Source organism: Periophthalmus magnuspinnatus, chromosome 3, assembly GCF_009829125.3.
Source record: "Periophthalmus magnuspinnatus isolate fPerMag1 chromosome 3, fPerMag1.2.pri, whole genome shotgun sequence".
Taxonomy (NCBI): Eukaryota; Metazoa; Chordata; class Actinopteri; order Gobiiformes; family Gobiidae; genus Periophthalmus; species Periophthalmus magnuspinnatus.
In genome coordinates, this window is record NC_047128.1 from 10,263,729 (window position 1) to 10,281,064 (window position 17,336).

Here is a 17,336-nt window from a genome sequence, read left to right on the forward strand (position 1 = left end):
AATGTAATCCCTCAGTGGTCCAGGTAGGTTCTATGGTGGTCCATGGGTGTATACTAGTCTATGTGGTCTTATACTTGTTCTGATACAGCTCAAGATCATTCTAAAGCAAAAACAGGAAAGGTTCATTTCTCTCCTATGAATGTGACTTTTTAGTAGTACCGATATCTGCTCAAATATATCTAGTTTCCATACTAGTTTTACCATCGACAAGCATCTGATTTTCGATACTTTTGATAACCCTACTAAAGACTAAACTAAACTGTAACAAAACCTGGAATTAGTCTAAATCAGGAGCAGAACAAGACCAAACCATCAGGACTATATGGAGATCAAATCAGGACCAAACCAGGACCAAACCAGGACCAAATCAGGACCAGACCAAGACCAGGACCAGACCAGGAACACACCAGGACCAGACCAGGAACACACCAGGACCAGACCAGGAACACACCAGGAACACACCAGGAACACACCAGGAACACACCAGGAACACACCAGGAACACACAAGGAACACACAAGGAACACACCAGGACATGTGTATGAACAGTGACCCATTTACTGACCGCTCTGTAGCAAAGCCAGCTGCTCTGACTGAAGTTGAAGGAGCCTCCGAACTCGACCGGGAGCTGCCTCAGATCCACATGTTTCTGCAGGGACTTCATTGAGTACAACATCTCCGCCTGCAACAGCACAATATGAACATCTATAATGTGATCAGGAGTAATGCATAATCAAATAAGAATGTTATTTCATCCTATAGAACAGCATAACTACCAATTTATGCAATAGTTGAGCTTGTCAAGGGTTGGGCACAGAATCAAAAGGTCAAAAAAAAAAAAAAAAAAGAAAAGATGGTGGTACTCATAATTATGGAACTTTTTCCTTTGGAATATCTGGCTTGTCATGTTCATTTTACAAAACGTCCATTCATGAACATATGGACTCCATTTCATTGATCAATCTATAGTCTTACTACTGAACGGTGCAGCTGTTGAGTGATTATGTGGGATCCTGTTGGTTTTTTTTGTGTTTTTTTTCTTTTCTTTAGAACCTGGCTGTAATTTATTGATAGTATAGGTCATGTTCTGTTGAGCTATATTTGTTTGTTTGTTTGTAAAAAATTTTCAAAAGCAGGTTCTTTATTACATAGAATTGACTCTTATGAGTTTTAAGCCATGTTATAATGCTGTTACCTCCTCAAAAATATACCTGGAGTTGTGATTTGTTTCATTCACACATGTATGAGTAACTTTATTATTAGTCTGTCTGCATCTCAAAATGCTCTGTTTCACCTTGTGATATCATGAAGTAGTTTTCAAGTTGTTTTCCAGGTCTGAAATGATCCAAATAGTTGTATGTAATTTAAAAACACCATGGAGCACTTGCTGTATTACCAGATGACATCACAAAGTGGAACAGAGTGTTTTCTGTCTAAATATGCACGGTTTGTGTGTTAAACATGTGTGCATGAAACAAAAAACAACTCTATATTTGATCGTCATCGTCATGTGTAAAAAATAGGGAGCTGATCACAGTCTTATGTTTAATCAACGCACGAGTAAAAGAAAAGAAATAATGAAAACTATTACCTGAAGATAAGGCGGTTTGTCTAGACGTATCGGTGAGTCCTTATTAATGAACAGCAGCACAGAGTGGACAGAGCCTGGGGTACCCTCCTGAAACAGCGGAAAATAGGCAAAACAATGAACTATAGAAAAGAATAACAAAAGCTTTAGATACAAAAAAAAAAATCAAACAAGATAAATGTGACCACAAGCCCACACTCCAAACAGACTCACAATACACTATTATCCATCTGACAAAAAGTTACTGATTAAAAAGGAACAAAAAGTCTATTTCACTGTGTTGGTTTTTTGAACATATCCCAAAGGCAACAGTTCATTGGTAAATAATAAAAAGTATCATGTATAACATTTTCTATGAAGTTCAGTGGGGTATCTGGGGCGTTGAAACAGGTTAGGCAGAAGAAATTTGACTATTCAATATACAATACCACTCAAATGTCTGGACACACCATCCTATCCATTTTTAGATACATATGGAAAACATTAAATAAATTTTATATATATATATATATATATATATATATATATATATATATATATATATATATATATATATATATATATATATATATATATATATATTGATATATATATATATATATATATATATATATATATATATTGATATATATGTGTGTGGAATTGTGTAGCAAAGAAAAACAGTGAAAGAACTCTACTAAATTATTTTTTATATATTATATATTTTATATTCAAATCGTCAAAGTATCTACCCTCTGCTGTGTTGAAGAATTATTTAGTAGAGTAATTTTACTTTTTTCCCCCCATATATCCTGCCTCATATATTTGATAACTTATGTATATAAAATGTAGAAAGTAGTTAAAGTACCAGTAAGTAGTAAAAACAAAAACCACTGAATGAGAGGGTGTATACAAATGTTTGACTGATAGTGTACATAACACAAATTACATAAAGCTTCATCAGGGTCATGAGAAAATGAAGATCAACAACAGCTTTCATCTGTGGGAGATGGAATCGCACTGCCAACCAGCGGGTCAGTGAATCTAATCGTTCGATCAATGATGTTTATGACAAGAGCGAGATTCAAACCGCCAGTCTTCAGGTCCGCAAACAAACACTATACCAACTGAGTTACTGTCGCCCAATGTTTGATAAAATATTGAAATTCCTACCTAGGACAAGTTATGTATAAAGGTGCATGTAACTTTTCTGCTGGAGGGTCAGACACCTACAAGTTCCACAGAGATGTTATCGCTTGGCATTTAACTTATAACACATTTCCATAATTTGCATTAATTTCCTAATAAATAGTAATAATAATTTTTTTCCTGCCCTATGTCTATCACAGCAGGCTCGTAACATAATGTGATATGAAACCCAGCCATTTACTTTCAGTGTCTGCCCATTGTAACAAAGCATAAATTCATCCCTTGACTTTCTGTTTAATATTTTTTGAAGTCACAAATAACGTTTCCAGTTCATATCACTGTTCAGATATGATGGAAAAGTCTGAAATCCTTTTGAGTAGTAAATTGAATTAAACGCCACGAGAATAGCATCAAAGCCCACTCTAATCTTATCATCTATGGCATGTTTATTATGAGAAAAACAAATGATCCAAAGGCAAGTTAAAATATTTGAAGCTTTGGGAAGAGTACGGCCATTAAAAGGTTTATTAAGGGGATATTACTGGCACACGGGTCCTGATAATGCATTTCATTCACTTTGCTATAAACTGTTTTGACATTGTGATCAACTGCCTGACAGCGCCTCACCTGCAGAGAGCGGAGTGCAGTATATAGAGCTGGCAGAGGGGGTGCTCTTCGGACGTCCACCAAAACAATCAGACCTAAGGCTTGTACCTCCTTGCTGCTCAAACACAAAAACAGACATAAATAATGAACAAAATTAAAATATTATGAAAGGCTACTATTACTGTTCATCCTATACCAAACATGTGTTCCCAATCTAAAAAAGCACAAGTTCTACTGTGCATGTAGAATGTTAGAAAATGTCCAGGGCAGTGTCATATCACAAAATGGAAAAAAAATTACTCTAACTTTTAATTAGACTAAAGACTAATTAAATAGTCAATTGTAAATAGTCAATTGATTACAGTTTATGGGTTACCAAGTTGAAAGGTAAACACTTAACTACAACAGGTGACAAACAGAGCTAAGTATGTTTTTAAAAGTGAACTATAGAACTTTTCTGAATGTTCTACAGTATCGCATTAAACGTAGACCTGGCACAATAATGACTATATCGACTTATCGTTCAATGTATGAAAGTAATATATTGAAATAATACATCAATATTTATCATGTGTACACTTTCTTTGCACTACTAGAACATTTTTAGTTCCGTAAAAGATTGAATTAATAATGCTTATGGCTCATTACAGACGCAAACTAACAACTAAAGTGTTTCATTCATTGCGTCAGCACGCACACCTGTAAGACCTCTAGACCTGTAACTTGGTCTGCTTGTTGAATTGGATATAAATAAATATAATCCCATACCATGGAACATTCAAGCAAAGTAATAACATCTCCTTGGAGACAAGAAAGAAAAGTTACATAGTCCATTTTTAAATGAGATCATGTTGCTAGGCTTTTTACCTGAGAGTGGAGAGGTAGTAGAGCAGCACTTGCAGCAGTTCAGTGCTGTCACAGTCTGGACTGGCCCACACAGGGTTTTTGGGATTAACAGTCACCACAGCCCTACCACTTCTGTCTCTGGATCCTGGAAAAACACATTTTTGAGTTTATTCTGAATTCATATATCCTTGTTAGTTTCTTGTGGTGACTGACAAAATAATTCACATGTTGAAGAACGATAAAAATTAGGAAAGTCTCCTTAGCAATTAACAATTTGCCTATAATAGGACGCTAAGTAGGTTGCGTTCGTTTTTGATAATGGTTGATTGATAATAACCACAAATATTCGAGGTGACATTCCTAAAAAGCCAACACAACATGGCACAAATTAGTACAGTAGTAGTATAGTAGTAAGTATAACAAAAATGTTAAAATGTAAAAATGTTTTATTGTCGTCGTCAGTGAACAAAATGGACAAACTAGGGACTTGCTTGGGTGTATGCTATATCTGTATGAATACTGTATCTCACCAGGCAGACAGAGGACTCCAGAGCTGAGCAGAACCCTGTTGAACCTGGACTGAGGAGACTTGGACAGGTGCAGTGGGACAGGCAGACTCATGAGAACAGACAAAGATGCCGTTTCTGGAGGTTTGGGAATTGAACCATTGCTCAGACCAGGTTTTGGGTGCACAGCATTTGGACCTGAACAAAAGTAGTTAATATAGTAAAGTTCAGTTGTAGCTTTCATTAAAAAAAAAAAAAACAACACACATATTTAAAGGTGCACTATGGAACTTTTTTGTGGAGAGCCTACCATCTGCAATCTATGATCTATGTTCAAATAAGTAAAATATCTAGAAAATGGAACACACAGGAGTGTGTTGCCAGGTCGCTCAGACATAAACTACCCTAAATTATGATCAAATTGCAAAGGACTGTCATGTACCACCTGCATAAACTGCAGCAATTTATTCAACTACTTTTTTTAAATTCACATAAGAGGTTAGGTCGTAGTGATTAAATATAGTGAGAAAATGTTATTTGGTTTGAAGACGAGGAGAGTAGTTATCATTCTTGAGTTCAATAAAATACATGTTTGTTATTATAAAAGAGGAGAAGAGGAGGAGGAGGTAGAGAATTCTCCCAGAGGAAGAGGAGGAGCAGAGGGGGAGGGGTTGACTAGATTCTGGTTCTGTACCTTCAGTGGGAACTCTCTTAACATTACGTCCTTTCTGCGGATCAAAAATATTCATAGTGTCTCTTGTCTTCACTTTAGGTCCTTTGACTTGTGCGTTGGTTTGTTGAACTTTAGGTATCTTGACTTGTCCATTTTGATGCTCAAACGATTCGGAATTTGTAAGTTTTGTATCCAACATATCAACTTTCTTTAATGCTTCAATTATTTCCAAATTTGGCAGTAAGTGCTTAGTGTTTACATTTTTGTTCTTTTCATTTTCTATATTGGATATCTGAGAATTTAAGCAAGTAGTTTCAGTATCCAAGAGTGGAACTGTTTCTTGAATTTGTGGATTAGTGTCTATAACTTCAGGTTGGTTTGAAATGCTTTGATTGTCAACAGTCTTTCGTGTTTCTAGAGAAGATTTTTCCAAAGGTTCAATGATTTTGTCCAAATTTGACAATAAGTGCTCAGTGTTTGCATTTTTGTTCTTTTTGTTTTCTATATTGGATATCTGAGAATTGAAGAAAGGAGTTTCAGTGTCCATAAGTGGCCCTGTTTCTTGAATTTGTCGATTAGTGTCTTTAACCTCTGGTTGGTGTGAAATGCTTGGATCTTCAACAGTCTCTGTTTTTTCTAGAATTTTTTCCGAAGATTCAATGATTTTATCCAAATTTGACAATAAGTGCTCGGTTTGTGCTTTTACAATCGCATGGTTTTCAATATTCGCAAGCTGAGAATTTAAGCAAGAAGCTGTATCTTTATGTGAGACTGGGCTCTGAACTTCTGGTTGGTCTAAAACGTTTGAATCTTCAACAGTCTCTGGCATTTCTTGAGAAGATTTTATTTGCTGTTTACCAGAAAGTTCAAGAACTTTGTCCATTTTAAGTGCAATGTCTGAGTTTGGTGTAGATTTGCTGTTACTGCAATCTTGCATTTTGGAATCGTTGGGTTGTGAAAACTCAACCTTCTCGTTCTCTTTTTGACTTTCAGTTTCGTTTTGTGAAACCACGTTGTCATCTTGAACAAAAATCTTGCTAGAAATATTTTCAACTTGCATTATTTTTTCTTCATAATTTTTTGGTTCAACAATTTCACTGGCTGTGTCTGGCGTAGCTGTTTTTTCTTCTTGTATGGAATCTTGCTTTTCTGCATGGTTCATTTCCTTTATTTTGCTTTGCAAATATTCAAATTCTGTCTCCAAAATATCAATCTGCTGCTCTAAAAACAAAACACTAGAATCTGAATGTGTTTCACTTATCCCATACATTTCTGTTAGGCTTGTATTTGCAGATCTTTCAACTGTGTCCACCATTTCAGACAGAAGATGCTGAATTTCAAGATATTCATAGTCTTGTTCATAAGACTTTTCAAAGCCTAGAGAATCCATTTTTGTTTCAGGAAATGTTATCTCTTCTTCAGCAACTTTACAAATCTGTTTTTCATTCACATCCTCTAGTTTAGAGACACTTTGTGAGTACAGCATTTCTCTTTGCTCATCTTGTTGAATATCGCCATTTTCAATATCCATCCTCTGCCTATCGCTATCACAAACTGCTTCTACACTTGAATATACCGGCACTTTTTCAGAAAGTTCACAAACAACCTCTTGCATGTCACATAGTTCAGTAGTTTTATCAGTAATCACATCTTTGTAGTTTGTATCGATTTCAATTTGAGAAAGTGAGTTTTGCGAGTCCATCTCTTCACTTTTGACTAAATCCAAAATTAATTCTTCATTGTCTTTAGAGTGTCTGTCTTGACTGTCCAATAGTTCAATATTTTCTTTTTCCAATTCAAAATCTGGGTCATCAGGTTCAGCAAACTCAGACTTAGTTTCTGCCATTTCAACTTGATTATTTTGTGCATTCTCAAACTCAGCATTTAAACGTTGCATTTCCCTCTCAAACAATCGGTAATGTTTTTCCATTTCACAGTGATCACCTGGTTTTAGCTCAACAAAATCTTCAACCAAACTGTCCATTTCAGAAAACCGCAGTTCTGACTCTCCAAAGTTGTCCTTTTGGTTAGCCATACATTTTTCATCTTGTAAATCAAAAAGTTCAAACTTCCTAGAATCGGTTGCTTCCAAATATATAATCCGGGTTTGTAACTGTTCAGAGTGCTTTTGTAATTGGTCATCTATGTAAGCATTTAGTGATAGCTCAACTTTTTCAGATGGTTCAGCTGTACCTTTGCAATATACTTTTACATTTTCAGAATCCAGCCTATTGTCTTCAGGAAGATTTTGGCTTTCTCCTGTATCAAAATATGCACTTTCTGTATTGCTTTCAGATTTGGTCTCCTCTAAATGCGTGTTCTCAATGATTTCAGACTTGAAATCAGATACCCTTTGCTGAACTGGTTCAATCTCTACACATGCTTCTTTTAAGTCTATGTTATCCAAGTCTGTACATAGTATTTTCCCTATATTTAGAACCTCAGTTTGTCCACTCTCTTGCTCTTCTCCTTCACATTCCGCTTGCATCTCAATTTGTTCAACTAGCGCCACCTCTCTGTCCTCTCCACTGTTTCTGGCAGGCGACTCTACCTCCAGTTTCTCCTCTATGCTTTCACTAGCAATCACTCCATCTTTCCTTTCTTCAATCAAATTTGCTTTCGCTAAACCATCTACTTCAACAGCTATAGAGTCAAGAACTTGCTTTTCAACTTGTTTCGAACTTTTGGTCAAGTTTGTACCTTCCGTTAGTCTCTTTTCGTTAATCTCACTAGTGGAGGGTCGAGTAACAGGTGTAAGAATAACAGGCCTATTTACAACTATAGAGCAGCTTTCTTCCCTAATAAGCTTTGAATCATTGTGTTTCAGCGGCGTACACAAGCTGGCAGAGTCTTTGGATGCCGCAGGTAAATGTTTTGGAGTGTTTTGAAATTGTGCTGGAACATTTTGTTGCGTTGTTGTTTTGACAGAGGTTTGTGTGCTAGTCCGTGCTCTGTGCTGCTGGCTGATCAGCTGAGTTAGCGAACCTTTTTGTGGCGAAAACCGTGGCAATGCCAGCTCCGTCAACTCCACGTATTCGCCTTCCGAGTCTGAATCGTCACTGCTTGGAGTTGATTTGTTGACAGAACATGGTAACGGAGTTTTACCTTGTCCCAAAGTGCTTAACAAAGTCTTTTCTTGCGTTGTATCTGGTTCTACAGATGAACAGAAACTAGCATCTTTTACATCTTTTAATGAAGCTCTAGGTCTACTGACGAATTGTGGGTAGACTAGATCCTCCCAGGGCACCCTAAAAACATCCCCATGTGCCGAAAGCAAGAGTCTCTCCATCCTGGACATCCCTCTCTCCTCGCGGTCCCGGTTGACTGAATCCAACCAAGCCATTGTAAACACAGAGCTTAGAGCTAGCTCCGGTATCTCTTGCTCTTCCACATGTCGGCTGGTTGTGGAGACGGTGCAGAGGAGGAGGCGAGGCGTGGGTGGGCCTGAACGGGAGGAGCTGTGATGAGATGAAGAGGCGGATGATGAAGAGGAGGAGGAGGAAGAGGGGGAGACCAGGAGGTAGAAGTCCCCCGGCCGGAGCAGATGTTGGTCCAAGTGACAAAGTTGGATGACTATCTTCTCATGGAGGCACAGGGGCCAGCCTTCATGACGGAAGAGCAGACCACAGTACGGCAGCTAGGGGGCAGAAGAGAGGGAAGAGGAATTAGATCAGCATTAAAAGCAGTCTTCAATGTAATAATGAGTTGAGAATTGTGACGTCACCACCAAAAAAACAAACAAAAACTTTTAGCATAATAGTAAACAAAGGACACAACAGAGAGAGACAAGGAATTATATAAGCATTAAAAGTAGTCTTCAAAGTAAGAATGTTCATGTGTCGTCATATTACATAAAAAAATAAATTAAACACTAGTTAGTATAGAAGTAAACCAATACATGTCAATTACTGGAGGTTATTTTTGTGTAGCTTTATTCACATGACTTTTTTCCTTGCTATGGAAACAGCCCTACTTTTTCAGCACTTAAAACCCATTTCTCTGTGTGTTTTTTTATGATAAAAGTTTAGGATCTTAATATGTATAAGGGTATCTGATGTGAAGTCCATTTTTAGCCATTGTCACTTTAAATGCTTTAAATGACTTTCTAAATATAGTGCAATAAGTGTGCACAAATATGTTTTCTATAAATTACCGGTACACAGTTTTAGAATGCTGTGCTTCATTTCTTGGTACTTCAACAGAAATACTCAAACTTCCTGCGATGTGACTCTAACAATTTTATTGAAAACATTCTAAAATAAGTCTATTGTGTCAGAGACAGTTCATACGGGTGTTGTATAAAGGGAACCATGTTTGCATTATTTAATAAAACTACACGTTCGTCTCTACTTTAAATCTATAAAAGGTATAAACCGTTTGCTTAGCAAAAGCAAAAGGTATCCTGGAGGATGCAAAAGTATCCTGACATGAAAATCACATATTTAAAAAGACAAACATGATATGTATGCACCAGGGGGCACTCTGGAGTTAAGAGGTTAAGATAAAGATATACATTTTAACCTGTTTCTTATTTTTGCATAATCCAACTTTTATGAAAAATTTTGAACATGTTTGATGTCCTGTGGTGTGACAGCTGAATTTCCAAGAAAAATACCATTCTAATTGTTATAAAGATCTTTACGTTGGGACAGTTCAATCATTATTAAACTAGGAACTTTATTTAAATTTTTTAACATGGCAAATTTGTAGTGAGTGCCCGGTGGAGTGAAAGGAGAGGTCATACCACAGCACATGTTAAAATGTTATATAAAAAATTATGCAATATTTGTGAAAAGGTAATTGTTGAGCTGATCTGTTTTTAAAGTCATTGTTGTATTTTGTTACAAAGGTGAGTCACACCATAGGACAAGAAAAAAATGAAGTTACACCTCCAAATGTCAAGTGCCCATAATTAAAAAGTATAAAAATGTGTGTTCATTATGCAACATAAATGAGTCTTACTCATTGGCACATAAAAACAGTAAAGTGATGCCGGGTCATACCGTGAACTGAGCAGAATGTTAAACAATAACATTTTTATAGTCTCCTGTGCACATGTTTATCAGAGGTGCCAATACAAGTTTCTTTGATTTGTAACAAAGCCACTCCTAGGCAGGTGAGCAACGATCGAACGAGTCACCTTATTCAAACATGACACACAGCTGAAATACGCAAGAGTTCAGCAGGCAAGATTGAACTAGACCTGGGACAGAAGAGAGGAGAGACAGAAGACAATAAGAGAGAGGGAGACGAATGAAGAGAAACAAGAGGCATAGAGAAAGGAGGAGAGACATGAGAAAGAGAGAAGGATAAGACGGAAGGAGAGACAGAACAGATGAAGAGAAACAAGAGCAAGAGATTGAAGGAGAGACATGAGAAAGAGAGGGGAGGAGACAGAGGGGGAGAGAGACAGGAAAATGAGAGAGACAGAGAGAGAGAATAAGACAGTGGGATGGAGATATGAAGAGAAACAAGAAAGAGATAGGAGGAGGAGAGAGAGAGATGAGAGAGGTTAAGACAGAGGTGGGGAGAGATGAAGGGAAACAAGAGCGAGAGAGAAGGATAAGACAGAGGGAGAGAGAGATAAAGAGAAACAAGAGAGAGAGAGAAAGAGAGGAGGAGAGAGGTGAGCGAGAGAGAGAAAATGATAAGACAGAGGAACAAAGAGAGACAAAGGAGGAGAGCGATGAGAGAAGGAGAAAGGAGGAGCGATGAGAGGGAGAAAAAGGAGAGGGAGCAGAGATAAGCGGAGGACGAAAACAGGAGGGGAGAGAGAAAGAAACAAGAGAGAAAGGGGAGAGAGGTAAGAGAGGAAGTGAAAAAGGACAGAGTGAGAGGGGGTAGGAGAAGAGATAGACAGAGAGGAGAGGAAGAGAGAAAAGGAGAGACAAGAGAAGATGAGGGGGGGACAGGTAACAGAAAAAAAAGAGAAAAGAGGAGCGAGAGGGGAGATAAGAGAGAAGGGAGTGAAAGGAAAGGCAGAGAAACATGAGGGACAGTGAGAGAAAGATTAGAGAGAAGGAGAAAGAAAACAAAGAGAGGGGGATGGAGAGAGGGAGGGAGGAGAGGTGAGGGAGTGTTGACTAATCAGTGAGAGTCTGAATCACTCTAAATACAACACAGCCCTGTAATCTAACTGAAGGCTTTTCCAAACAGGTTACATCAGAAAAACAGATACAGAGTGTGAATGAAATCTTATGGTAATCTATGGTTTCATGCTCTGACGATCCGCTTTATCCACGTGTATTAAAGGCAAAAACATATTGGACCACTATGACTTGGTTTACCACAGATTGGTTTTGTGTATGCATATGTGTATATGAATACACTAAACCAAGGCTAAAGCAAGGCTAAACAAGGGCTAAAGCAGGGCTAGACCAGGACTAGACCAGGACTAGACCAGGACTAGACCAGGACTAGACCAGGACTAGACCAGGACTAGACCAGGACTAGACCAGATTTACATCAGGATTTAACTGATCTTAAACCAAGACCAAAGTAGAACAAGTGTGAACCCAGCCATAATCACAGCTATAGTTTTTTTTTTTTCTGATTATTTCTTGGTTTGATGGGATAGTACCTGTGGCAAACATTTATCACACTTTTCCATCAGTTAAGAGGCAGTTTGTGGAAATAAAAAGTTGAAAAGAAAAGTACAAAAATACAGGAGCGTTCTAAAACGTAATACCTCTGTTATCAACACAATTTATGCACAAGAAAGGCATTTTTCTGACGGGCTAAACATGCATATAACAAAAAAGAGCTGCCATTTATCAGAACTATTGTGCAATAAAGTTTTGGCCTTGTTTACATTATTGTTGCTAGGTAAAAGTTATGGAATTACTTCTACGCATGTCATATCTGCTGCCTATGTCCAACCAGGAAGTAAAATTACAAACTTTTCCAGTAAAATTGTTAAAGTAATGATGTTAACTATGTTTTAGGAAAATTAGTAGTTTAACCTATCATATGCATTTTGAGTCTGTGCTGGTCTTGTCTGGCCAGTGCACCTTGCCTCATAGGCATAGTGAGTGGCGGTATAAACACATTTACAACTGTAGTGCTAACAGTACACAGAGATCTCATTACTCTAGTGTGTCGACTCAGTTTAATGTCTGGGGTTTAACCTGATTACTCTGCAGAGGTCAACAGAAGTAACCACTAATGTGTTGACTGAGACTAAAGCATAAACCTATCTAACAGAAAAATGCACACACAAAGTCAAAAATGACACAACCGACAGTTTGAAAGATCAATAATTGAATAATGTTCCTTCTAGCCTAGTCCAGGCCTTTCTATGTAGAGTTTGTATGTTTCTAGGTGGGCTGCACAAAAAAAACAAATTCCCAGGTCAAGATGCACGTGAGAAGTGTAGAAGTGTACATGATTGTGTTTAAATCAAAATACTGACATATGCTGTAAGAAAATGGTTATATTTTGCCATTTAGTCCCTTCTTGTGTACATACTCACACAGGCATCTTGTTGGAGGCTCTGCAGGAACTGTTTGGCAGGTAACAGGAAGTGCAGCAGGTAGCGTAGTCCGTCTCCGCGGTAACAGCGCTCCACCACACTGAGGACCTGACAGAGGACAGTGGGCGACGTGACCTGGAACGGCGGGTACAGAGCAGACAACACCGTCTGAAGGCACCGGTCCAACGACTCAGAGTCCTGCAAAAGGGAAAGACAAACATTATTATTGAAGGATCAGGATCATTCATTTGTTTTGTAAAGACCCTTGTTTCTTTAAGGTAGACAAGTTTTATTGCTGTGCCAGAAATATTTTAAGCATATCTGTTTCCATGGAGACAAGAAGGTGATAGCTCTAGGCCAAGTTAAAGGCCAGATCAGTACAGACTGGAGAGCAAACCCCACTCACTGTAAAAAGGCATGGTTTTAAATGTATTTTAGAGCTATAATAACACGTATATTAAATAAAAGAAAGATGGATGAGCTGAATGCCCTACTTTAAAACATTTGAAGCAAATCAACAACATCTCCATCCCCTATCAGGAAAGTTACATACAGCATCTTTAAATCAAAAGTTTAGCATTCAAAGAAGTAGCTTTTTAACTCATTGAGATGAAAATTAGTCTGCATGGCTAACTCTGGCACTTTTACATGCTGTACTAACACATGTTGATCAATGTGCACTGTCCCATATTTAATAAATAAACATAAACATGTTTTTAACAGTGCAGATTTGCAATTGATTTTCCGTGGTATATATTTGAACTGGCTACATCCCCAGTCCCCAAATCCAATGAATGAATAATGGTGGTGCAAACTTGAAAACAAAGCTGTTTAATGTTCGGCAATTTTCACCCTCCAACTCTTCTTGTCAGCTTTCCCATAACATTTGACTCTGGATAATTCTCCCTAATTTCTCTATAATTGCAGCTCTAGTGTTGAGCTGTGACTGTCTGACGTTAGGTAGGTGTGTGTGTGTTGTGAAAGGCTAAAGAGGTTTTCAGACAAACAAAATTCCTTTCTTTATGCAGCTTCTGTGTGTCAACGACTCCAAAACATCACAAAACTAGAACATGTTTTCGCATCTATCAATCACCAAAACCGGAGTAGTAGACTAAAGCTTTTCTGTTTGAGCTTATGGGAAAGAGGAGTGCATCAGAACAGAGGAGATGACAGCCTCACATCTGCAACACCAGAGATTTACAATGAACCGTTCAAAGTTATTTATGACAAAGACACACCTCAAAATCAAATTCCAATCAAACAGATCCAATAAGCCTCTAGCAATGCCTCATAAATTTATTCCTTTTCCAGTTCTGGTTTAGAGGGTGTAAAAAAAACAAAAACAAACAATAAATAAAGTATATCAATAAAAAAAAAATATATATATATATATATATATATATATATATATATATATTCTGCTAAACTTAAGCCGGCCACACTGAGATTTTAAATTTTACAATCCCCCAAGTGCAGACTATAGTAGGATATGGCAGTGAAGAGAACACACACCACATGCTAAAAGCTGTCCACAGTAAAACGACTCACTCTGAGACTTTAAAGTGTTCCAAACATCAGAGGATTGCAGTTCTACTTTAGATAAAAGTCAAAACTGTGTTATTATTATTTGTGAAATGCAGTGTGGGGTGTGATAAATGTTTGTAATGCACCGTAGATCATTACTATCTATGCACTATCACTAATCTGCAGCAGCTTCAGCCTGATCCTCGCTGTGTGGATGTAAACAGACACACGTGAGGATCTACTCTCACCTTTTTACTTTTTAAAAACACTAGATAATAGCACTGTTTTGTGGACTGGGGTCTTATTTGTGGAGGACACATTCTAATGGATAATATGGATGAGAATGCTGCAGTTTAACTTAATGAGAGGTAAGGAATAAAGTTGTCTCATTATTGTCGCTGTTTCCTGAGTTTGTAGCTTGCGCCTCTGTGTCACTGACTCCGTCTGCCCCTGATGATCTGTTTTATTGGCTGTTGCTGTGGTGATGTTTTGTTTTTACAACATGACAGAGCATCTCAGAGTTCGCACCACACACGAGGAGTGCAGTGAATAAAAAAATGCAAACAATGATCCAAAGTTGGGAGAAGCAAATCGGGTCCGAAATCGGGACAATTATCCTATAGTGTGTGGCGGGCTTAATCTGAGCTTTGAGCTTTGAACGATGTTATGTGGCTAGATGCCCTCATCAAAAGGATATGTGGAGCTGTATTACGTTTCATACCCACAAGACCTCAAACCACTTAACCAGACCATGTCATGAAGTAGTACGACATTCTATAGATGTACTTGGTACATGCACCTTTACCTGCTGTATCTGCATTTACACTTACTTACATATTAAAAGAATGTATCAGAGCATCCAAATTATTCACTGCAATAGCTTATACGTTCTTTTCACAACTTTCAGAGCCCAAACGTCATGGTAAAGCAATGAACAACTACCATACTAACAGCATACTTCCTGACACACTTTAAAATTAGATCCATACAGTATGCAACTGACATATTTGCACCCCAAGAGGTACTTTTTCAATGCTCTTGCTATTGATGTCCATCACAGTCCAAGTTATGGCTATCAAAGCAGAATTACATATGCATGGGTTTAGAACGGCTTCTATTGTAATTATTAATAATTCAAGAGAAAATATTGCATCTTTTGGATTATCAAAAATTTGCCAGCTCAAAACGACAAAAAACGTGTTCCTAAGATGAGATAAGATGCATTGTTATAATACAGTGAGGGTGCTACTGACCAACAAACAGGACATGATGAAAGATGCACAGCCCTATCAGACTTGACACGTGTTTGTGAGGAGATTCATGCAGAGTGAGCAAAAAAAGACCCTTACATGGGCAGAGACCTGAGTCCAGACCATCTTCAGCAACGTCCCCGTTTATCCTTTTGTCACTTTAATCCATCCAAAACAGCTTTATATTCACAGCAATATTCTCAGTTCTGCCTTTCAACTTGTACTGCTTTTGCCGGCTTCTTTAGCCTGCAGCTGCTCCCATCCTCGACCCAAACCCATGCACGTGTGAGCTTTCGGGGGCAAAAACAAGTCCAACAGTGCCTGTCCCTGGAACTGCCTGGGAGAACCCGAGTGGAGGGTAGTAACAGCGTCTATAGTGGTGTATGGGCAGAGCAGACTAGTGTAAGTATAGATACTCCAGTCTGGCTCCAGTCTCCTGACACAGTTATAATGCTGAGCTGTGTGCATGTTAATGTAATGTTGTTTCTGCTATTCCTGTCAAAGAATGTGACACTTATGGGAGACTCAAAATGGCTATACTTCTCGTGATTGGGGTTCTGTTACAAACATACCGCCCTAGATTAGAAAAACTAGTACCTAGGGCTGGGTCATATCGTATTGTTGTTGATTTCGCAGTTAAAGGCAGGAAATATAACAAAAACTTAATAAGATTGCAACTGTTGTTTTGGAGATATGCAAAGTTAGAATATCAAGTATTTTGTCTTTGAAACGTAAAAGGTTTTTGCAGCCGTTTTAAATAGATTTTAATCAAACAATTCCTCATTTGGTAGAAGTAAAAATTTCAAAGTTTTGCAGTCACGGTAACGCTAACAATAACGAGCATGCTAACAGCTAACATCTTGCAATGCACTTGAATGCTTTGATGGAAATTCGGCTAAAGTTGCATTTGTTCCGTGCATTTCTAAAGAGAATTGTGGAAATATGTGCATTTTATATTAGTGGAAACACAGTTTGTGATGCATGGAGGAAATTAGCCTGCTTAGGCCTGTCATTATACTATATATATATATATATATATATATATATATACACACACATATATATATATATATACATATATATATATATACACACATACTATACTATATGATGACTATATTGATATCAATATATGATAGATATTGAAAAATGCTTTGGGGCTCATTATTTATCCTGTGCACAATTTATTTGCAAAAGCCGGGACATTTTTGCCGGTTTTATGTAATAAGATCAAAATTGAGCTGAATAAATAACTTCTATGGCTAATTATTGGTACATTTGTTGCAGCTCAGGCTTTTTGAATGATTATGTCTATTTAAAAATGGTTCACTGTTCATTATCTTGCATTACTGTTATTGTATCAGTGACCTAAAATGGTTTCAATATTATCGTTTATGGCTGTATCTCTGTAGTGATATATCGTGCTTCAAAAATTGTTATCGTGACGGAACTAAACCTATTTTGTTGTATTTGCATAAAAAAATAAATAAATTAGAACAGTGCCTTAGTCTGCGTCAACACACCTTCAAATCCAAACAAGTCTGTGAGGCAGTTTGACTTTTTGAACCTGAGAGAATTACCCTAGTTGATGAAATTCAGAATTTCCTGCGTTAATATTTTGCTGTTGGGGCTCATTTTCAGCCATGATTCCAGAAAACACAATTCTCCAATACTTTACAAATATGTGAGTGTGGTCACCGATGAATTTCCCAGAGTTCAGATGGGCATGATTGACAGGTAGCCAC

General features: G+C 37.6%; 1 protein-coding gene across 2 annotated transcripts in view; it reads right to left on the reverse strand.

Annotated features, from left to right (window-relative positions):
- Positions 1-17,336, reverse strand: part of plekhg4 (pleckstrin homology domain containing, family G (with RhoGef domain) member 4) — a 118,458-nt gene that overhangs the window by 62,381 nt on the left and 38,741 nt on the right. Inside the window, exons 2-8 of one of the 2 annotated variants that reach the window (XM_055232525.1) lie at positions 12,818-13,015; positions 5,368-8,983; positions 4,698-4,871; positions 4,189-4,312; positions 3,343-3,436; positions 1,591-1,677; positions 565-681 (exon numbers count right to left, since the gene is read on the reverse strand). In XM_055232525.1, coding sequence (XP_055088500.1) covers positions 565-681; positions 1,591-1,677; positions 3,343-3,436; positions 4,189-4,312; positions 4,698-4,871; positions 5,368-8,983; positions 12,818-13,015 — 4,410 coding nt within the window. The remainder of the gene's footprint in view (positions 1-564; positions 682-1,590; positions 1,678-3,342; positions 3,437-4,188; positions 4,313-4,697; positions 4,872-5,367; positions 8,984-12,817; positions 13,016-17,336) is intronic. The other variant, XM_055232526.1, reaches the window with a different exon arrangement.